Source organism: Prionailurus viverrinus, chromosome D3, assembly GCF_022837055.1.
Source record: "Prionailurus viverrinus isolate Anna chromosome D3, UM_Priviv_1.0, whole genome shotgun sequence".
Lineage (NCBI taxonomy): Eukaryota > Metazoa > Chordata > Mammalia > Carnivora > Felidae > Prionailurus > Prionailurus viverrinus.
In genome coordinates, this window is record NC_062572.1 from 95,003,942 (window position 1) to 95,027,992 (window position 24,051).

General features: G+C 42.8%; 1 protein-coding gene across 4 annotated transcripts in view; it reads left to right on the plus strand.

Annotated features, from left to right (window-relative positions):
• Positions 1-24,051, plus strand: part of ATP9B (ATPase phospholipid transporting 9B (putative)) — a 248,910-nt gene that overhangs the window by 18,343 nt on the left and 206,516 nt on the right. For 3 of the 4 annotated variants that reach the window (XM_047828023.1, XM_047828022.1, XM_047828019.1), the window contains exons 2-4: positions 2,556-2,732; positions 20,199-20,349; positions 23,276-23,389. In XM_047828023.1, the coding sequence (XP_047683979.1) occupies positions 2,556-2,732; positions 20,199-20,349; positions 23,276-23,389 (442 nt within the window). The remainder of the gene's footprint in view (positions 1-2,555; positions 2,733-20,198; positions 20,350-23,275; positions 23,390-24,051) is intronic. The other variant, XM_047828020.1, reaches the window with a different exon arrangement.

The window sequence follows — 24,051 nt, forward strand, 5'->3', positions numbered from 1 at the left end:
TCAAAAAATTAAAAATAGAACTATCCTATGACCCAGCAATTACACTACTAGGTATTTACCCAAGGGATACAGGTGTGCTGTTTCGAAGGGGCGCATGCACCCCAATGTTTTTAGCAGCACTATCAACAATAGCCAAAGTATGGAAAGAGCCCAAGTGTCCCATCGCTGGATGAATGGATAAAGAAGATGTTATACACACACACACACACACACACACACACACACACTGGAGTATTACTTGGCAGTCAAAAAGAATGAAATCTTGCCATTTGCAACTACGTGGATGGAACTAGAGGGTGTTATGCTAAGTGAAATTAGTCACCGAAAGACAAATATCATATGACTTCACTCATATGAGGACCTTAAGAGACAGATGAACATAAGGGAAGGGAAGCAAAAATGATATAAAAACAGGGACAAAATATAAGAGACTCTTAAATACGGAGAACAAACAGGTTACTGGAGGGGTTGTGGAGGTGGATGGGCTAAACGGGTAAGGGGCATTAAGGAATCTACTACTGAAATCATGGTTGCATTCTATGCTAACTTGGATGTAAATTTACAAAATGAACTAAAAAATTATACACATCAGCACATCCAATACGAAATTGGAAATCACAGAGAAAAACATTGTGGTATAATTTTAAATTATAGGTGGATTTTGTTAAGCTACTTCGATAAAGGAATAATAAAGTAACCAGCTATTATCTTGCGGTGAACATTAAAAAAAAATGTTTTTTTATTATTTTGTAGATAGTGATTTTTGTCTTCCAGGCAACATTTGGCAACGTCTGGAGACCTTTTTATTGTTGCGACTAGGGGGGTGCTCCCACGGGCATCAAATGCGTAGAGTCCACGGATGCTGTTGAACATTCCACAGTGCACTTGACCGTTCTATCAGCAGAGAATTCTATGAGCCCAAATGTTAATGGTACTGCTGTTGAGAAGTCCCACTGTACGGATTGCAGTGTACATAGTTGACTTTTCACTGTTAGTATTTTACACTTAATGTAGACTGTGGAACTGCCCACTTACAGTATGACTGTGATGTCTGTTCACATACTTTATGCTGAAGCCTTCACCGGATGATGTTATAACTGTCATTTCCCATCATCATACACGTTTTAAAGAATTTTGTGTTGCTTTTCATTCTCGAAATTGTAAGTTTCCTGTTTGTATCATTTTCTTATCTTGAAACTTTCTTTAGCATTCTTTTGTCCTAGGTGTGATGGTGACGAATCCTCCGAGTTTTATCCTTCATCTGAGAATGTTTTTGTTTTGCCTTCGTTCCTGGAGGATCTTTTTGCTGGAGGTAGAATTCTGGGTTGAGCCTGCTTCTGTTTCAACACTTAGACGTGGAGTCCTGGCCTCCATCTGTCTCCACGAGATGTTCGTGGGTGTTGGAGCTGATGTTCTTCTAGACGTAATGAGTCCTTTTTCTCTGGCTGCTTCCAAGAATTTTTCCTTTATCTTTGCTTTGAGTAGTTTGGTTGCGATACGCTTTGTCTGATTTTCTTTGCCTTCGTCCTGTTACAGGTTTGCTGTTGTCTTTAAGTAGATTGTGGTATCGTCTGGCCCTCACTTAGGCCGTGGTTGTGAGTTTGGGTTGGTTTTATTTGTCTTCTGTAAAGTCTGTGGACTTTTTCAGTTTCAGCAACTGCCATTATCTCACAGGAACACAGAAGTCTGCTCTCTTATTTTTGCAATTGGGGTAACGCCTACCAAGAAGGCTTGACGTAACATTAAATAAGATAGCATTTGTTCACTCTGCGTTACACTTTCTAACAAATTGTTGGTTCTCAAGGTAAGTTTTTATTTGTTAAAGACAAATGTGTCCGTGATTTAGGAAAGATAAAATGGACCTTTGACAGTAGGCTGCCTGTTTTTGGAATCAGAAGAGGATTGTTGGACTCTGAAAGGGATGCTGGCTAGGGAGGAAATTTAACTGAATAGAAAGTTTTAGAAAAGAGAATAAGAGAGACAGAATAAGTATAAGTGGGACATAGTATTCTTGCTGTGTGTGTCAAGTCTGACAACAAACCAGGGGCACCAGGTTCCTGCCCTGACCGTAAGACACCTGCGTAGGTCAAAAGTCACTTCCATGACTTTGATTGATGAGTGTAAAGTTGGTCAAATTTTATATCCTTTCAGTCTGGAACAGTATGGGGATGTGACCCGGACATATACATTTTTTGCTAGTAGTAGTATTTTAGATGATGGACTTTTTTATATTCCTGAATTGAACACTGTGAGTGGGTGGTACCGTCGAGCTGACCGTTCACCCTGATGACCGTGAGGGGCTCCCCTCACAGCACGGTCACGGCGGCTTCCTTGGGGAGCCTCTTCCGTTTCTGCTTACCCTGGCTAGGTAAGATTTTTGCAAAGGAAAGTCGCATCCGTTACTTATGATGGTTCGCCTGCGCTGCAGACAGCTTAGTTTGAGGAGTACAGAAAAGCGTGGTCAGTAAAGTTGGAGCAGCTCGGGTCCTACATGATCCCCTCACCGTGACGGAAGCCTGCGTGGCCTGCCTCAGCACTCTGCTCTTACCTTTTAGCAGGTACCAGCTGGAAGATGAGTCCGCCCACCTGGACGAAATGCCACTAATGATGTCTGAAGAAGGCTTCGAGAATGACGAGAGTGATTACCACACGCTACCACGAGCGAGGACCGCGCGACGAAGGAGAGGACTGGAGCGGTTTGTCTGTGGAGGCTGGAAGCTTCTCTGTGCCAGGTGTGGTATCTGTTGCTGCCTAGTGTCCCGGGCCCCGGGGTTACAGAGTTCAGACATTTAAAAGCTTAGCTTCTAACATTTATTTTCGTATCAAACTAAAGACAGTCTAAACGAAATGACGTCATGGACAGTGATAGCCATTAGAACCAGAAGGGGCCGGAAAGCCAAATTCACTTTTTTTTAAGGGTCGTTTTAATGCGTAGAAGATGGAGAAAATGAGCGGTTTTGTAATTAATGCATGGTAGAATCGGTTCTGGTTACCATATCAGCATTTACGGCTAAGTTCCCTTGTCTTCGTCTGTGGTTATCCTGTGTCCAAAAAGGCGGATATGGGCCCGTAAAATGTAATGTATTCACACCGTAGCCGCCTGTGTGCGTTATTTGACTGGAATGCTTTGACTTGGAGTAAGATTCTTCTGTTAATTTAACCAGAAGGAGATGAAGGCAAGGACTGCTTATACTTTAAACAGGTTCACTTGTGGTTGACATAAACTGCATTGTCTGCTCACCTTTGACTTTAGAGTCTGGTGTGTGAAACCACACTCTGTGTGTAGGACACTTTCGCCACTGACTGTCCTCCAGCCTTGGGGACTGGCAGGGCAAGATTACGGCTGGCCAATGCCAACATAACTTGAGCAGAGTGTGTCTAAGAAGTTACAGCTTTTCTAGTCTTTCTGTTCAAGGCTTGTGGTCGGAGCCTTTCTTACGGTCATGAACTTCTGTCCCTTTCCCCGTAAAAAGAATATACGTAATTGTAGAAAGAGATCTTACTTATCATCCTCTTTATCCCATTAGAAGTTTGCAGAAAGATGTTTAAAAAAAAAAAAAATTTAATGTTTATTTATCTTTCAGAGACAGAGAGAGACAGTGTGAGTGGGGGAGGGACAGGGTAAGAGAGAAGACACAGAATCTGAAGATGCTCCAGGCTCTGAGCTGTCGGCCCAGAGCCCGAGGCGGGGCTCGAGCTCACAAGCCGTGAGATCATGACCTGAGCCGAAGTCGGACGCTCAACCCACTGAGCCACCCAGACGCCCCTTACAGAAAGATGTTTTTACAACTGATTTGATTTCAGTGTCAGCTCATGCAGCGGTCTTCAAACAGTGTTCCGTGGGCTCCCAGGGACTCCAAGGAGTCCCTCAAAGAGGTGGGCAGTGTCGAGTCAGGAAGTGAGCCCGGGCAGGATTTAGGCTTATCCACCCCCCTTTCCACTTCCACTTGGTGTCTGTCTTTTTCTTTCTTACCTCTTGTAAGCTTTTCATACGAAGAAGGAATTTCACGGCCAAACAAGGTTTTAGAAATCGCTGACTTGTGTCACATTTTCTAGGTTAAATAGCCCGTATTCCTAGAGTGTTCTCTGTGGGCACTTACTAATTCTAGAGTTAATTTCTTTAGCAATTGCAGAGCTGTGCAGATTTGTTTTGTTTTTCTCGTGTCAGTTGTGATGCTTTGTGCTTTTCAAGGGATTTATCTTTTTTCAAATATATAAGTTCCTGTGATGTAAGATGAATGAGGCTTTGTAGGGATGTCACATTTTTTTAATTCATGATATTGTCAATTTGTCTCTCCCTTTTTCCTAGTAATCTTGATAGAAGATTATCAGTTTTCTTTTTTTCAAAGAGCCAAACATCTGGTGGTATCTTTGCTTTTGAAATTTTAAACTTTGATCTTGAAATAAATCCTAACTTCTAGAAAAGTTGCAAGAATTGTACAGAGAATTCCTATATGCCTTTTGCCCAAGTTCACTAATTTTGAAGCTTCCGCCATGTTTATTCTACCTTTCTCTTCACATCTTACCGTTATTTTCCGAGTCATTCAGACTGGGTTGCTTCTACATTCCTTTCTCTACGTCCGAGTACTTCATCGTGCGTTTCGTAGGAGAAGGGTATTTTCCTCCATCCGTCACGCAGTCGCCGTGTTCAGATGTAGTGTTGGTACCGTGCCTTCCGTCTGCTGTCCCCATCCTGTCCTCCGTCGTGCACTTCTTTGGGCTGGTGTGGCTGTTCGGTGGCGTGTCTGTGCAGTGTCCGTTAATCCGGAACCGTCCTCGCTGTTGGTCTTTCATTGTGTTGATATTTTTGAGACTGCAGATCAGGTATTTTGTATGTTTCAAATTTGGGTTTGTCTGAGGTTTCCTTGCTGTTAGATTCAGGTGAAATATTCTCTGCGAAGCTCTGTAGGAGACTCACTGTGAACGTAGGGTGTTTGCTTCCTGTTTCATTGATTTCTGTCTTCCCTTCATTTTTTCTCATACTTTGAGTCTAATTTGCTGTTCTTTTCTAGCTTCCTAAGATGAGCATTGCAGTTTTTTCTGTTTTAAAAATAAATGCATTTGGGGCGCCTGGGTGGCGCAGTCGGTTAAGCGTCCGACTTCAGCCAGGTCACGATCTCGCGGTCCGTGAGTTCGAGCCCCGCGTCGGGCTCTGGGCTGATGGCTCGGAGCCTGGAGCCTGTTTCCGATTCTGTGTCTCCCTCTCTCTCTGCCCCTCCCCCGTTCATGCTCTGTCTCTCTCTGTCCCAAAAATAAATAAACGTTGGAAAAAAAAAAAAATAAAAATAAATGCATTTAAGTTTTGACACATGGTGTTTTCATTATCATTTAGTTAAAAATATGTAACGATTTTCATTGTCATTTCTGCTTCCATCGATGCAATTTAGAACCATTCTGCTTAATTTCCAAACAGTTGAGAAGTTTCCTAATTATCTTTTTGTAATTGACTGTTGTCTTAATTCCACTGTGGCTGGAGAACGTACTTATGATTTTTTTAATTTCAGTCTTTGTAATGTGTTGAAACTTGCTTTATGATTCATCGTATATGGACAACGTTAGTTAATTTTCTGTGTGTATTTGAAAAATAATACACATTTTTTTAGTTGTTGTGTGTGTTGCTCTGTATGTCAGGGAGTTGTAAGAGCTGATTGTCTTGGTTGAGTCCTCTGTATTCCCGAAGTTTGCTCGTTTATCAGTTACGAGAAGCTTGGGTGGATCTCTCCACATCGTTGAGGGTGTGTCTTCTGCTTTAAATGATGTCAGTTCTGCTTTATATATTTTAGAGTATGCTATGAGGTGATGCAAGCGTGGGATCACTAACTTACGTCGGTTTGGTCTTTGTCTCTGATGGTATTTCTTCTGTGCGTGCGTATGTCTGGCTTCAGTACAATGATAGCAACCTTTATTTTTATTTTTTAATTTTAATTCCAGCTAATTTACAGTGTTAGATTCGTTTCAGGTGTACAATGTGGTAATTCAACAGTTCCACACATCCCCCTGTGCTCATCGTGACAAGTGCGCTCCTTAATCTGCATCCCCTGTTTCATGCCCCACCCCCACCCCTGGTGACCATCAGATTACTCTCTGTTATTAAGAGTCTGTTTCTTGATTTGTCTCTTTCCCTCCCTCCCTCCCTCCCTCCCTCCCTCCCTCCCTCCCTCTGTCAGTACCAGCTTTCTTTGATTTGTATTTGCATCATGGATAATTTTCTGTCTTTGTTTTATTAAAAAAAAATCTTTTCTTTTGAAATAACGATAGCTTCACAGCAAATTGCAAAGATAGTAAAGAGGGTCCCACCCGCCCCCACCCAGTCCCCCCAGGGGTTGCATCTCACATCCCTGTAGTGTGGCGTCAGACGGGAAGCTGGCTGCGCTGTACCCGTGTGTACTTCACTCACTGTACTACACGTGTGGGATCGCAAGGCCGCCAGGGCAGTAACGACGCAGACCCGTCCCGTCGCCACAGCTGTCTCCTGTGTGCTGCCTTCTGGGGTCCTGTTCCCTCCCCTGCCCCAGTCCCTGGCCTCTGGCAACCACAAGTCTGTTCTCTAGCTCTGTACGTTTAGTTTTGAGAGTGTTGTGTAACTGAAACCATTCGGTGTGTGATTTTTGGAGATTGGCCTGTTCGGTCAACACAGTGCCCTTGAGATCCATTCAGGTTGTGGGGTGTATCGACGACGGTGTGTTCCTTTTTATTGCCGGCTGGCATTCCATGGGATGGATGAATGTTAGACCACTTGCTGTGCAGAACACTGAGATTGTTTCAAGTGTTTGGACGTTACCAATAAAGCTGCTGTGAACCAGCAAGTGCAGGTGTTTTGTGTGTGGACGTGTTTTCATTTCTCTGGGATAAACGTGCAGGAGCACAATTGCTGGGCTGCATCCTAGGTGTGTGTTTAGTTTTCTAAGAAACCGCTGGACTATTTATATTTCCCAGACTGGTCGTGCCATTTTACATTCCCACCAGCAGTGTGTGCGAGATGCAGTGTCTCCATGTCAACATTTCTTGTCACTGTTTTTATTTTGGTTGCTATAATATGTGTGTGGTGACGGCTCACTGTGGTCTTTGTTTGCGTTTTCTAAGTGACTAGCGAGATTATCTTACTTGCCATTGGCATATCTTGTTCAGTAAGTGTTTCTTTAGGTCTATTCCTTTTTCTTCTTGGTTTTGTTTTATTTCTGTTGAGTTTTGAGAGTTCTTCACGTATTTTAAATTTTATTTATTTATTATTTTTTAAATCTTTTGGTTTTTAATTTCTTTTAATGTTTATTCATTTACTTTTGAGAGAGAGAGAGCACAAGATGGGGAGGGGAGGGACAAAGAGAGGGAGACACAGAATCCGAAGCAGGCTCCAGGCTCTGAACTGTAGGGCTCCAACCCACAAACCGCGAGATCATGACCTGAGTCTAAGTCAGACACTTAATTGAGCCACCCACGTACCCCTTAAAGTTTTTTTTTAATGTTTATTTTTATTTTATTTTATTTTATTTTATTTTATTTTGAGAGAGAGAGAGAGAGAGAGAGAGAGAGAGAGAGAGAGACAAACATGAGCAGGGGAGGGGCAGAGACAGAGGGAGACACAGGATCTGAAACAGGCTCCAGGCTCTGAACTGTAAGCACAGAGCCCGATGCAGGGCCCAAACCCACGAACCGCAAGCTCATGACCTGGGCCGAAGTCAGACGCTCAACCGACTGAGTCACCCAGGCACCCCAAACGTTTATTTACTTTTGAGAGAGACAGAGAGAGAGACAGAGTGCAAGTGGGGGAGGGGCAGAGAGAGAGGGAGACACAGAATGTGAAACAGGCTCCAGGCTCTGAGCTGTCAGCACAGAACCCTATGTGGGGCTTGAACTCATGAACCACAGATCATGGCCTGAGCTGAAGTCAGACACCCAACCGACTGAGCCACCCAGGCGCCCCCTTCTGTATTTTCCTTGTGAATCTTCTGTCAGCTAGGCTGGTTGCAGATATTTTCTTCCACTCTGTAGCTTACCTTTCCATCCTCTGAAAGAGTTTTTCCACAGATCCAAAGTCTTTGATTTTGATTGTTTTTCCTTTGAGCATTATACTTTTGATGTCACATCTGAGAACTTTTCACTTAGCCCTGTGTCTCAAAGATTTTCTTCTACAAGTTTTATAGTTTTTCTTCTTTTTAATTTTTTTAATGTTTATTTAATTTTGAGAGAGAGAGAGAGAGAGAGAGAGAGAGAGAGAGAGAGACCAAGCAGAAGTGGGGGAGGGGCAGAGAGAGACTGAGACACAGAATCCCAAGCAGGCTCCAGACTCTGAGCTGTCAGCACAGAGCTAGATGCGGGGCTCCAACCCAGGAAACTGTGAGATCGTGACCTGAGCCGAAGTTGGCCGCATAAGCAACTGAGCCATCCGGGTGCCCTGACAAGTTTTATAGTTTATATTTAGATCCTTTTGAGTAATTTTTGTGCTAGGTGGGAAGTTTCGGTGGAGATTTTTTTTTTTTTTTGCCTACGTATATCCAGATGCCTCAGCACCATTTGTTGGAAAGAACATCCTTCCTTCCTGAATGGCTCTTGTACTGGTGTCACCAGTCTGTCGGCTGTCCATGAGCGGGGTGTCTGCTCTCTTTTGTTATCTGTACTGTCCGTCTGTTTGCCCTGCTAGTGCCCTTCAGTCTGGAGTGCTCTCTCTTCATCTAGGTCTTAAAAAGAGGCCAGTTGATTCCTTGTATTTTGTTCTTCTTTTTCCAGATTCTTTTAGCTATTCTGGTTCCTGTCCCTTTCCATAGACATTTTAGATAATCTTTTCCAATCTATAAAGTCCTTCCAGGAATTTTGATAAGGGATTATGTTTAACCTGTATATTAACTTGGGGAAATTGACATCTTTACTATGTTGAATCTTCTAGATCACAATTTACTTCTCTCCATTTATTTAGAACTTTGATATTTTTCATCAGCATTTTATAGTTTCAGAACCCAGGTCTTATACATGTTAGATTTATTCCTAAGTCAGTCTTCCTTCCTTCCTTCCATCCTTCCTTCCTTCCTTCCTTCCTTCCTTCCTTCCTTTCGTGTTTGTAACTGACATGGCATTTTATTTTATTCTAATTAATTAATTATTTTATATTTTTATGTTTGTTTATTTTGGGGGCAGGGAGGGGCAGAGAGAGAGGGAGACACAGAATCCAAAGCAGACTCCAGGCGCTGAGCTCTCAACACAGAGCCTGATGCAGGGCTCAAACCCACAAACCTCGATATCATGACCTGAGCCGAAGTGGATGCTTAACTGACTGAGCCACCCATGTGCCCCATGGCATGGTATTTTAAATTTTGGTTTCCATATGTTCATTGCTGGTGTGCAGAACTAGAGTTGAATTTTGTGTTTGTCTTTTATCTTGCAACCTTGCTGAGCTTACTGTTAGTGCTAAGAGTGTTTTTTTGTAATTTTCTACATGAACAGTTATGTCATCTGCAAATAGAGACAGTTTTATTTCTTCCTTTAAGCCTGTATGCCTTTTATTTTCTTTTTTTGCATATGGGTCTGTCCGGAACATACACTATCATGTGAAACAGCAGTGGTGGGTATACCTTTTTGCTACTTTTTTTAATTTAAATTTTAATTTTTTTTAGGCAGAGAGCAAGAGAGTGCAAGCAGGAGAGAGGCAGAGGGAGCGAGAAGGAACCCCAGGCAGGCTCCATGCCCAATGGGGAGTCTGATGAGGGTTCAGTCCTACGACCCTGGGATCATGACCTGAGCCATAATCAAGAGTTAGGTGTTCAACCGACTGAGCCACCCAGATGACCCCCCTTGTTGCCTCTTGTTCCCAGCCTTTGGGAGAAAGCTTTCCGTATTTCACCACTAAGTATGATGTGAGCTATGGGTTTGTTTGTTTGTTTGTTTGTTTAAAATAGATTACTCATCTAAAACTATTGATAGTTTTCTTATTTAAAATCTCTCTTTGGGGGGCGCCTAGGTGGCTCAGTCCGTCAAGCGTCTGACTTGCCTTAGGTCATGATCTCGAGGTCTGTGAGTTCGAGCCCAGCGTCAGCTGACAGCTCAGAGCCTGGAGCCTGCTTCTGATTCTGTGTGTGTCTCTCTCTCTGCCCCTCCCCCACTTGTGTTCTGTCTCTCTCTCTCAAGAATGAATGAACATTAAAAAAATTGTTTTTTAAATCTCTCTTGTGTTGGGTGGGTGTAATACAAACATTTGTGTCAGATTCAGAAACAGGATCTAGAGATACAGATTTGAGAGTCCTGTCATTGTCATAGAAGAAGCCACATGGAAGGATGGTGTTTCTGAACACGTCACAGGACATGTGGCATAGGTCTATGAAAAATAAAGGAAAGGGACACCTTGGGGGAAGGACAGTTCTGGGAAGGAAGACTAGAATCCATTCTCTTAGGCGGGGGGGGGAAGGGTAGCACTGAAGAGTGGAGAAGTGGTAGAGAAGGTGACTTTTGTCTTTTTTTTTTTTTAGTTAAAAAAATTTAGAGTGTGCTTGCAAGCTTGGGAGGGACAGAAGGAGAGAGGGAATCGTAAGCAGCCTCCACACTCAACACCAGAGCCCGATGTAGGGCTTGATTTCATGAACCGTGAGATCATGACCTGAGCGGAAATCATGAATCAGGCACTTGACCGACTGAGCCACCCAGGCACCCCCGGGATGACTTTTGTCTTGTCCTTAGTTGGGGAACATGGGGTCATTTGGGTGAGGAGATGACTGGGATCCAGATGAGGACTGAAAACATGGGAAAATCGGCCCTGGCTTTGGTAGAGAGGTAATAACCAACAAAGGAGAATCAGTAGTGATGCATTTGCATTGCATCCAGCATAGTGTTACAAGTTTCTGTCAGTGGGAGAGCCTGAACTGTTGCGAACTTGGTAGTGGCCGTGTGGCTGTGGGAGCCTCGGGAGCTATATGTTAACCATATTCGTTCTTTCAATCTATGAGCATGGAAGGTTTTCCATTTTTTTGTGTCTTCAGTTTCTTTCATAAGCTTTCTATAGTTTTCAGCCTATAGATTTTTCACCTCTTTAGTTAGGTTTATTCCGAGGTATTTGATGGTTTTTGGTGCAATTGTAAATGGGATCAATTCCTTCATTTCTCTTTCTGTTGCTTCGTTATTGGTGGATAGAAATGCAACTGATTTTGGTGCCTTGATTTTATATCCTGCAACTTTGCTGACTTCACATATCAGTGTTACCAGTTTTTTGGTGGAGTCTTTGGGTTTTCCACGTAGAGTATCATGTCTTCTGCAAAGAGTGAATGTTTGATTTCCTCCTTGACGATTTGGATCCCTGTTATTTCTTTGTGTTGTCTGACTGCTGAGGCTAGTACTTTTCAATACTGTGTTGAATAACAGTGGTAAGAGTGGACATCCCTGTTGTGTTCTTGACCTTAGGGGGAAGCTGTCAGTTTTTCCCCATTGAGGATGATATTAGCGGTGGGTTTTTCATATATGGCCTTTATGATCTTCAGGTACGATCCTTCTATCCCTACTTTCTTGGGGATTTTTATCAATAAAGGATGCTGTATTTTGTCAAATGCTTTTTCGGCATCTATTGAGAGGATCTTGTGGGTCTTGTCCTTTCTTTTGTTAATGTGATATGTCACATTGATTTGTGGATATTGAACCAGCCCTGCATCCCAGGAATAAATCCCACTTGATTGTGGTGAATAATTCTTTTAATGTATTGTTGGGTCTGTTTGGCTAGTATCTTGGTGAGAATTTTTGTATCCATGTTCATGAGGAAATTGGTCTGTAGTTCTCCTTTTTAGTGGGGTCTTTGTCTGGTTTTGGAATCAAGGTAATGTTGGCCTTGTAGAATGAGTTTGGAAGTTTTCCTTCCATTTCTATTTTTTGCAACAGCTCCAAAAGAATAGGTGTTAATTCTTCTTTAAATGTTTGGTAGAATTCTCCTGGAAAGCCATCTGGCCCTGGATTCTTATTTGTTGGGAGATTTTTGATTGCTGATTCAATTTCTTTACTGGTTATGGGTCTGTTCAAATTTTTTGTTTCTTCCTGTTTCAGTTTTGGTAGATTCTATCTTTAGGAATTTGACCACTTCTTCCAGGTTGCCCAGTTTGTTGACATATAATTGCTCATAATATTTTCTTACTATTGTATGTATTTTGCGGCATTGGTTGTGATCTCTGCTCTTTCATTTGTGAAATGAAAGTATTTCATTTGGGTCCTTTGTTTTTTCTTTTTGATTAATCTAGCTAGGGGTTTATCAATTTTGTTAATTCTTTCAAGGAACAAGCTCCTGGTTTCATTGATCTGGTCAACTGTTTCTCTGATTTCGGTATCATTGATTTCTGCTCTAATCTTTATTATTTCCCTTCTTCTGCTAGTTTTGGGCTTTATTTGCTGTTCTTTTCCAGCTCTTTTAGGTTGTAAGGTTAGGTTGTGTATTTGAGACTTTTCTTCCTTCTTTAGGAAGGCCTGGATTGCTATATACTTCTCATTTAGGACCGCCGCTGCTGCATCCCAGAGGTTTTGGGTTGTGTTTTCATTTTCATTAGCTTCCACGTCCTTTTTAATTTTCTCTTTAATTTCTCGGTTAACCCATTCATTCTTTAGTAGAGTATTGCTTAATTTCCAAGTATTCCTGGTCTTTTCACAGTTTTTCTTGTGGTTGATTTTGAGTTTCATAGCAGTGTGGTCTGAAAACATGCAGGATATGATCTCGGTCTTTCTGTACTTGTTGAGGGCTGATTTGTGACCCAGTATGTGATGAATTCTGGAGAATGTTCCATGTGCACTTGGAAGAATGTGTATTCTTCTGATTTAGGATGAAATGTTCTGAATATATTTGTTAAGTCCATTTGGTCCAGTGTGTCATTCTTAGCCATTGCTTCCTTGTTAATTTTATGTTTCGATGATCTGTCCATTATTGTAAGGGGGTGTTGAAGTCCCCTACTCTTAGGGTATTATTATCAGTGAGTTTCTTTATGTTTGTGATTAATTGATTTATATATTTGGGTGGCTCCATGTTGGGGACATAAATATTTACAGCAGTGAGATCTTGGTGGATAGACCCCTTAATTATGTTATAATGCCCTTCTTCATCTCTTGTTACAGTCTTTATTTTAAAATCTAGTTTGTCTGATATAAGTATGGCTACACCAGCTTTTGACAACCGTTAGCATGATAGATGGTTCTCCATCCACTTACTTTCAATGTGAAGGTGTCTTTAGGTTAAAATGAGTCTCTTGTAAGTAGCGTATAGATGGGTCTTGTATAGAGCCTGTGTCTCTTGATTGGAGCATTTAGTCCATTGACATTTAGAGTGACTATTGAAAGATACGAATTTGGTGCCATTGGGTTGCCTTTTGAGTTCATGTCTCTGGTGATATTCTCTGGTCCTTTCCAGTCTTTGTTGATTTTGGTCTTTTTTGTTTTGTTTTTTCTTTTCTCCACTCAAAGGTCCCCCTTAGAATTTCTTGCGGGGCTGGTTTAGTGGTCGCAGACTCCTTTAGTTTTTGTTTATGTGGGAAACTCTTTATATCTCCTTCTATTTTGAATGAGAGCCTCGCTGGATAAAGAATTCTTGGCTGCATATTTTTCCAATTCAGCATGTTGAATATATCCTGCCACTTCTTTCTGCCTGTCAGGTTTCTGTGGCTAGGTCTGCTGTGAGCCTGAACTGTGTTCCCTTATAGGTTAAACAGTTTTTTTTTCCCCTTGCTGCTTTCATAATTCTTTCTCTGTGTATTTTGTGAATTTGACTGTTATCTGCCTTGGTGATTGTTGGTTTTTGGTAAATCTAATCAGAGTTCTCTGTGGTTCTTGGATTTTGATGCCTGTGTCCTTCCCCAGATTAGGATAGTTTCCTGCTATAATTTGCTCATGTAAACCTTCTCCCCCCTTTTCTCTCTCTTCTGGGACTCCTATCATTCGGATGTTACTCCTTTTTAATAAGGCACTGAGTTCTCTGAGTCTCAAATCGTGATATTTTGCCTTTATTTCCCTCCATTTTCCTTCTTCATTATTCTCCATAGTTTTATCGTCTTAATTGCTGATTTGCTCTGCTTCGTCCATCTTTTCCGTCATCGCATCCATTTGAGATTGCGTCTCGGTTATAGCATTTTTAATTTCGTGCTGACTAGATTTAATTCTTTCATCTCCGCAGAAAGCGGTTCTAGACTTTTTTCAACCCCAGCTAGTATTCTTATTATCATGGTTCTAAATTCTGGGTCAGACATCTTCCTTATATTTGTGTTGATTAAGCCTTGGCTGTCATGTCTTTCTCTTCTTTCTTTTGTTCTTCATTTTGTCATCTTGGAGGAAAAGAAAAAGTAAAATATAAAAATTAAAAAATTAAAAACAAAGCAAAAAATCAAATGAAGCTTGATGCTAGGTGTGTTTTCATCTGCTTGTTGAAAGAAACTTGATAGAATAGAGAGAAAAGGGAAAGAAAAAAAAGGTAAGGAAAAAAATTATACAGTAAAATAGAATTAAATGAAATAGAATAAAAAATTTATAAAGTAAAAAATAAGGTAAAAAATAATAAAAATTTTTCTTTCTGTATGCAAGAATGAGGAAGAAAAACGAAAAAAAGAAAACAGTGTAAACAAAAACAAAGCAAAGCAAACGAACAAATACATGAGCCAGAAAACAGAATGAAACTACAGTGAAGTTACATCCAGTTTCCCTTAGAACTGAACAGTGAAGCCCGCTATAGTCCGTACATTAAGCAGGTGGAGGGACTTGTGCTGGTCTTCTGGATGGTGTACTTGGATGGCGCAGTTGGGCAGGGCTTGGTGTAACCGCTGTATTGTCCAGTAGGTGGCGCTGCGTAGCTTACTGAGGTGGATCATTGTGGCACACGTGCGTGCACATGAGAGATGGAAATGGTTTCACCCGGTTGCCTAGTCTCTGGCACAGGAACTTCGCTCTTTCACTGACTTGTGATCAGGCACCTCTCCGTTGTCTCAGGCCTCCGTCCACTCCCCATCTCTACACAGATAGGGTACCCTGTAGACTCCAGAGACCCCTGTGGCTTGGACCCACACCAGCTCTCTGGGGGAGGGTCTCACTGAGCAATGGCCGGTCCTGGCTTGCCCCAGAAAATGTTCATGCCATTGCACAGCAGCGGAGGTTCGGAGGTTATGGCCAATCACAACGCACGGCTGGCACCAGGTTTTGCCACACTCTGGCATCTTTGTCCCAATACCAGCAAACGTGGCTGCTCTCTGGGATCCCCAGGGACCTTTGCCCGTGGGGAGGCTGTATGGCCTCTGCCAAATGCACGCCAAGCAGCGGAACTGCTTCTCCCCGTGTGGCACACGGACCTCTCAGACCCCGCTGCCTGCTCCTGGGGCTTCGCCCCGCTTCCTCACCAGAGCACCGCCGGGCACTGGGCTCCAGAACTTCAGACTGTGTTCCACTGTCTGTAGAATCCTGGTGGTACTGAAACCCTCTCCTTTCTTCTCGTCAGTGGTTTTGGGGAACAGATTCCTTGTTCAGTTCCCTGCGAGTGTTCTCACTCTTTCTCTCCAGCTGCTTTTGGGGGAGTGCTTTTCTTGCACGATCTTGATGTGCCTCACTCTCCCCCTTTCTCTTTCTCTGTCCTCTCTCCACGAAAACAGCTCCCTACCTTCTGGGGCTTTTTTCTCCACCAGTTCACGTCTCCGCACGGCGCACCTGCCGAGTTCTGTGGCTCAGGGTATGCGGATTGTTGTGTTAATCCTCAGATCAGTTTCCTAGGTGTGCAGAATGGCTTGGTGCTGATCTGGCTGCGTTTCCGGGACAGGACAAGCTGAGGGTGTCCATGCTGCTCCGCCGTATCCACTCTTGGATTTAGTCTTATTTGGCTTGACAATGTAAGGTGATTTATGTATAAATGGGCAGTGTCTCCTGAGCAATCACTCACTTAGAAAATATTCCACTTCCAAAGAAGTGTTACCAGGTGAAGCTAGCTCCTGGGTGTTTCCTCCCAAGGACCTCCGTTTCATTCGCCCTCTTGCTATCAGTATTCACAAATCCATCTTCCTCAGAAATTGCCCCTCATTTTATTTTCCTGCTTACCTCTACAGCTCCCTGAGGCTTAAGTGTACTTTCTGGGTTACTCATCTTGGGGGGCTTATGCACTCAAGGCACCCGTCTTCCCCTCCTGCTCCTAGTTTCTGCCTGCATCGCCAGCGGCAATTCTGGTGGGACCCCAGGCTCTTAAACCCTCAAGGCTCTGCATTCATTTAATTCTGTGAAGTAGCATGTGATTGGATTGTGGCTCCCTGTCTACTACTTTCTTTTGTATTTGTATAAGGAAATACTTAGTAATAACACTTTCGTTGATAGTTATCAGTAGCCAAGTGTTTCAAATAATCGTTACATCTTGGAAGTCTAGGAATCTTTTTTTCTTTTTTTTTTCCTATACAGGGCTATAGGGAAAAATTAATAAACTGTTGAGTATACGTGTTTTTAGCCCTTGGTATTTAATTTAGAGTTTATAGAGTGTAAGGCTTTGGAACTTCCTGGGTTGTTAGGTTCAGGTGCTACACGCAGTGGTGTTGATGTTGACGTTTTTATTTTAGCTGTTGTCTGCAGTGTGCATGTGATGCTCAAAGTGGTTTTACATTTATGGAGCCTTTTGTCTGTATAAGAATATGCTGATACCAGCGTAAACTTTGTAAAACCCACGTTTTCTAAATTTTACATACATTTTTCAAACGCTCAATTTTTCTCGTTTCCAATATCACGGTAGATTTGCCCGGCTCGTGTACGTTAAGCAGTCACACACATTAGGTAAGTAGGTGTTTCAGAACGAAAATTCCTGCTTGAATACTTTGCTGGAGGATTTTCGCCCCAAATTGAAGTGCTAAAGGAAGCGCACACATAGGAAGCTTGTATCCTGTCTGCTGCACCTGTGTCTGCACCGTGCTCCCTGTGGACCAGCCCTGCCCGCTAACCCTCCCTGTGACGATGGGAATGTTCTAGATCTGCGATGTCCGGTATGGTAGCCGCTGGCCAAGGTGGCTGTTGAGCCCTTGAAATGTGGTTAATGTAACTGAGGAACTGGACTTTTTATTTCACTGAATTTTGATTCATACTGAGATAGTTACATGCCGAATGAATAGCCTGGGTGGCTCAGTCAGTTTAGCGTCCCACTGTTGATGGCGGCTCTGGCCGTGGTCTCGCGGTTTGTGAGACTGAGCCCCCCGTTGGGCTCCATGCTGACATCATGGCGCCTGTCTGGGATTCTCTCTTCTCCGGCCCTCCCCCACCCATGCTTGCACTCTTTCTCTTTTGTTCTCTCTCTCTCTCTCTCGACTAAACTTAAAAAAAAAAGTCACGTGGCCAGTGGATGCTATATTGGGCAGTACAGTAACGTGCACTTCTTTTTAAATTTTTTTTTAACATTTATTTATTTATTTATTTTTTTAATTTTCTTAGTGTTTATTTATTTTTGAGAGACAGAGACAGCATGAGCAGGAGAGGGCAGAGGGAGAGAGAGAGGGAGACCCAGAATATGAAGCAGGCTCCAGGCTCTGAGCCGTCAGCCCAGAGCCCGACGCGGGGCTCGAAGTCACAGACCGCGAGATTATGACCTGAGCCGAAGTCGGCCGTTTACCCGACTGAGCCATCCAGGCGCCCCAACGTTTATTTATTTTTGAGACAGGGAGAGACAGAGCATGAACAGGGGAGGGTCAGAGAGAGGGAGACACAGTATCTGAAGCAGGCTCCAGGCTCTGAGCTCCAAGCTGTCAGCACAGAGCCCGACGTGGGGCTAGAACTCACAGACCACGAGATCATGACCTGAGCCGAAGTCGGCCGCTTAACCCACTGAGCCACCCAGGCGCTCTGGTGCACTTCTTTTTAAAAAGCTTTTTTTTTAAATATTTATTATTGAGAGACAGAGAGTGGGTGGGGGAGGGGCAAAGAGAGGGGAGACACTGAATCCGAAGCCGGCTCCAGCCTCTAAGCCATCAGCTCTGAGCCATCAGCCCAGAGCCCGACGCGGGGCTCGAAGCCACAGACCGTGAGATCGTGACCTGAGCCGAAGTCGGACGCCCAGCCGACGGAGCCACCCGGGCGCCCCCAGTAACGTGCGCTTCTGTGTCAGGTGCAACTTTCTAAGATTGGAGGCGTTCTGAGTGTGACTCGGGAAGCCACGTAGCTCTTCCAGCAACGAGTTGTTTCGTCTTGGAGAAATTGCTTACTTTTCTGGCCCCCGGTTTCCTCCTGGGGGAGACGTGGGGGTCTGACATCTCTGGAAGGTAGTTGCGGGTGTCAGACCGATTGAACCCAGAGTTTGGGGAAGAGTCCCTCCCGGCTCGTGTAACGTGGGCCTCGTGTACCATAACTGCGTGGCTTTTGTGCATCAGGAGTACCGGCTGTATGCGGTAGATAAGAGGCTGGCAATTTTGAGCTGCTGCCGGGAAGGAGTCGGGAGGGAGCCCCCTGACCTCCGGGGTGTCTGGGGTCCTGATGGGGGAGGGGCGGGTGGCAGGGGCGTGGCAAGGTGGATGGTGCCAGAGGAGAAGAGTCCTTGGGAGGGTGTCCAGCCACACAGTGGAAGCAGCGGCAAGGTGAGAAATGGGAGTTTGATGCTTATTTTATTTTATTTGAAGTCTTATTTAATTTTTGGTTCATTCACGCCTGAACAGATCACAAATCCCTAACATTTTACTAAAGCTACTTGACGATCCCTTACTCTCCCACCCCGCCCCCCCCCCCCCCCCCAAAGAAAGCAGTAAACATGAGAATATTTAGACAGCCTTAAATCACTTTAATAACATCCTGATTTATAACAGTCAGGGACTTAAAAGTATACTTGATATGTGAAGATGCTGTCTGTTCTTAAAAGTTGAAGCAGGAGGGTCGCTGGGGGTGTGTCAGAGCTGACCCGCTCGTCTGGCTGCCGCATGCGTTCCCATCGTGGGAGAGCTCACTCACGGTGACAGTGCTCCCGGTGCTGTGGCCGGGTGCCCACGACCGAAGTCCAGGGGGCTTCTGAGGGCAAATCCCTGCCCTTCCAGACCGAAGATCTTCTGGGCACAGCTGGCAAGTAGGCAGACCGTCCGTAGAGACGCACTGCACACATCTGTACGCTCACATGGGATGCCCCCCGGCTGGGCCGTGAAGCGCCGTGTCTGCGTTTTGATCACTTGCCAGGCAGGCGATTTCCGGAGGGTCGTGTCGGCTAGTGCCCCACTGTGGAAGTTAGGCGGTGACTTCAAGGTACAAGTCCAGACGCATCAGCCTCATTTTGTAATGACGCCTAGAAGACTGTCGTCGTCACGCAAAATTACTGTGACCTTTTGAGCTTACTCTGTCACCGAGGGGAGTTTGGCATTTGCGCCTTCTGCTGCCGGCCTGCCCGTCCAGCCTGGAGCGCACCTGGAAGACTGTTCCCAGGCTTCCTCGGCGTTGTGGGGATCTGAATTAGATCAGATTTTAAATTCATGATTATGTTACGCTCAGTTGAGATGGCTCTGATGCCTTTTCATCATTTTCTTAAGTATTTTGAGAAAACTTTATTCTCTCTATCCAAAAATGGTGGTTTGGACGTCCAGGGAGTAGAAGTATTTGTGCTCCTGGAGCCCTGGTGCTGTTAGAGCAAGGACAGATCTAACGTGTTTACTGCACAGATGAGCATGGCTGCATGACAATGCAGTGGAGCTGTCACTGTCACTGTCACTAGAACATTCCACAGAGCATCAGTACCCTTTCTAAATACTGTATTGAGCCGTAAGTCTTAACTTTGTATTAATGCTACTAGAAAAGTCGCCTTTTTAGAAAGGAAAAAAGTGGTCCCCTCAAAGAAGAGAGGGCAGGTCACATTTGGGATGAATTGATGTCTGAGGACCTCTATCATCAAATTCCTGAGCGGTGTGTTGAGAATTATGAACAACAGACTGTCTTTTTCTCAGCGTAGTAAAGCATTGACTACTTCAGAATGTCAGTGTGGTTTTCTGTTTTTGTTTTTTGTTTTTCGTTTTGTTTTGACCCTGTTTGGTCTAAACAGGGAAGATAGTTTCCTTGAGGTTCTAAAAGTCGTCATATACTCGCTCATACGAGTTTCTCTCAGTGTTTTATGTCACACCTTCATGTCCATAAAACTTATTTTAAGACAACCCTACAGATTAGCTTTAGATATGCTGTCAGTGTCTGGTGCATATACACAGAAACAATCCGTATTGGCTCTAAATGTGTACGATTAGTTTAAAGACTTGGAATAGAGCATTCATAATGTGTCTCTTTTTTTCATGCAGTTGCTGTGATTGGCTGGTAAATATTTGTCAAAGAAAGAGAGAACTAAAAGCTCGCACAGTGTGGCTCGGATGTCCTGAAAAGTGTGAAGAGAAGCATCCCCGAAACTCTATCAAAAACCAGAAATACAATATATTTACCTTTATACCCGGGGTAAGGCTGTTACATTCTTAAAACTGGGCTTTTATATGAGACATTGCCAGCTGCTTTTGTTTTCACTGTTTTTCCCCCCTTTTAATTGTGTCCCGTCCAAATCAGTGTCCCTTTGTTTTTGAACCATTCATCTTTCAGATGATTGTTAAATAATTCATGCACACTTTTACGGGTACAGCATAGAGTTCAACTTAAGAAAGTTTATAGTTTGGGGCGCCTGGGTGGCTCAGTCGGTTAAGTGTCCGACTTCGGCTCAGGTCATGATCTCGCAGTCTGGGAGTACGAGCCCCGCGTCGGGCTCTGTGCTGACAGCTTAGAGCCTGGAGCCTGTTTCAGATTCTGTGTCTCCCTCTCTCTCTGACCCTCTCCTGTTCATGTTCATGCTCTGTCTCTCTCTGTCTCAAAAATAAACATTAAAAAAAAAAAAAATTAAGAAAAGAGAAAGTTTATAGTTTGACTTCAGCCTTAGATAAAAATATTTATGCTACTGTAGAAATAACCAAGTGGGCCTGAATTAAATTATCAGAAAAGAGCTTTAAGTTTTGTTTGGAAGTGAAGCTGAATGCCAAGTGTAAAGCCTGCGTAGGAGCCTCCAAATGAGAGTAACATAAGTGCTTACACAGACAGGACTCCATAACAGAATCTCTGTAAGCATTTATAGATGGATTTTCTACTTCACATTATGAATTTCAGGCCATGTATTATTGTATTATTCATTATCTTAAATAGGTATTATGCTGAGTATAAATACTGAGGTTTAAATATTTGATTAATTTTTTTTATTGCTGGTGATATTTTTGTCTTAAATATGTACAAACTCAGTTTGTACGTATTTAGAATGATTGGATAATTTTTGATTTTTGTGCATCATTTCCTATTTTAATAGACGAATTTATTCATCTTTCTACAGGCAAAAGGCAGCTACTACTGGTTATGTTTCTAGATCAAAGTTTTTGACATGTTCTAGTTATTAGCTTTATGCTATTTTGCAAGAAAGTCTTTTGGTTTTGTGAAATAAGGGCTGTCTTATTTTTCATGTTTTTATGTAAATAATCATGCCGATTTTATGTTGGGCATTGATTACCTCCCACCACCTTTCCCCATCCATCTAATAGTTGGTGAATGCTTGATATCTAATTTGCTCTTTATTAAAACACACAAAACCGCTGGCTCCGTAATTGAAAGACTGCTCTTTTGTCAGGATATAAAATGTAAACTGTCTTTCAGGCAGATAAATACTCTCATCTGCATTGAATGAAGCTGCTGCTTTCTTTTTAATTTTAAATTATTAAATACTCGCGGATTGGCTGAGCATTGCACATTTCCCTAAAGGTCACAAAGTTCATTCAGTAGACAAGAAAGTATTGATTACAGTGGCTTAAAGCCAACAGCGCAGCTTAATTTTGACCAGAGTAAATCCACACAGCCTGCCAAGATTGGCTGTGTCCTGAAAATACCTGTTGATGGGTTGTCTGCACAAGTATTACTGTGTGAATTTTTTTCCTTAGATTGTCTCTTAAATTAGGCTTTTCATCTAAAACGTAGTATTTTAGAAACATTTGGTAATTGCACAGTAGGAATTCAATGCCATTTTTAGCACCAAATGGCAATTTTTGAATTGCTAATAGATATAATTTATGCTAACAGAGATTTTAAAGAAATCACTGAGGAAAAAGAGCTTTCTCTCCTGCTGAGATTAATTTATGAAATGACTGAAAACATTTTTAGACAGCAATTGAATATGATTATGAATATAAACATGTTATCAATGCAGCCGATGCTTTAGTTGCACAAGCAACTGTGTGTTGATGTAGAAAACTTCATTACGTGAAACCTGTGGTTCCGGACTCTTTAAGTCAACAGTAAGTACTTAACCCACTGCTCTGCTCTGGTTGAAATTTTCCTACCTTCGAGTTGCATAAAAAGTGGTATCCAAGGAGATTTCGACTGCAAGTTGCGAGGATGGAAGTTTAATTGCGGTTACAACTGCTGTTTGAGTTATTCTCGTCTGTAAACACGAGGTTTCTTCCATTTTCGTTTTCAATTTCAATTTAATAGTTTGAGCATTTGTAAATAGAAGTGTATTAATATACCGGATCTTGGGTTTTCTTCCTTAAAGACAACTCTATTTGAATTAAAAAACAAAAACAGAAAGTTGCAGGATTTGCCTTCCTAACATTTTGTTGAATGATACTTATTTTATATTTGAAGCTCTTGTTGCAGGTTCGCCGCTAAGAGTCTGTAAAAAATACGTAGGCATCTGTCTCCAGGATTGCTTTGGAATTCACATTCTTTTATATGTCATCGTCTCTTACCGTCTGCGAGAAGCAGATATTTACAGGAGGCGGAGGCGGTTTTGTGAAGTCACGTTGTGTGCACTCTCTGCCTGTTCACTCAGCTTTTGTGAAACTGCCCTGACGTTCGTGTTCAGAGATGTGGCTGTCGTGTTTTATTTTTTACCGTTGCATAAATACAAGGTTAACACGACTTTCCCATTGTAAGATTTTCTGAGTCATCAAGATACACATTTGTGTGTATATAAATATATATTTATCGACCACCAACACTGGAAAGGACTTGCTATCTCATTTGCTTTGCTGTACGTACGAAGATATTTATATGTAGGTCAGTGTGGAAAACTGGAAAATCAAAACTTTTAGAGGATGCTTTTAAGATAGTTGAAAGTTCTAATTGTCTTCTTTTCAATTTATTTTAGATATAATTTTGAGGTAACCTTCCCTCGCTTTGTATGTGATTTGGTTATTGGAAAGCCAGTGCCAAAATTAAGAAATTTACTGTAACTCAGGGCATATTCTCAATGCTTGATGGAGATGTAGTTAGATATTGTGCCGATTTAATTATCTGATTGAAGTGTTAAAGATTTTCCTTGGAGAGACTGTGTTAATTTTTTCTTTTTCCTTTTTAGGTTTTGTATGAACAGTTCAAGTTTTTCTTGAACCTCTATTTTCTGGTAGTATCCTGCTCGCAGTTTGTACCAGCATTGAAAATAGGCTGTCTCTACACCTACTGGGCTCCTCTGGTAAAAGAAAAGATTTTTGAAATTAAGTTAAATGATTATTTAGAATATGGTTTTAAGAGTGGAGATGATTGAGAGAGAAACTGATCAGATTTTAAGAAATGTGATATTGTTGCCGTGTGTCTGTGAACTTCCGTGAAAGATTTTACAGAGCTCGGTCACATGTGTGCCGGGCAGCCCTGCAGGAGTGTCCGGGTGGTGCACTGCTCCGGGTGTCGTCTGGAGAGGCCGCTAGGCACCCCTGCTGGTGGGGGGCGGGGGGGTGGGGTGGTTTCCATGGCGCATTCTGTACTGAGGTTGCGATAACGGGTCGGTCTCTCCCCTGTGCTGATGGCACTTTCTGGAACCAGGTTGTGATCTGCTCAGTGACCCTCTTGTCCTGACAGATGGGCGGTTCTTACTTTTGGCTGAAGTATCTCCGTGAAGTCCGGACCATTTCTGCTTGACCCCTCAGTGCATAAAAGTTTTGGAAAGGCAAATGATACTTCTCATCGAATACTTCCATTTCCACCATAATGCCGCTGGGATAGTTTGATGCTGTTTGCCGATAATTTTCATCAGTTTTCAGCTTATGTAGACGATACGTATGCCTTCTTTCTTCCTTGCACCTAGAAAAATGGACTGCTTCCTTTGGACTGCTCCCTTTTGGGCAGATTGTCAGCATA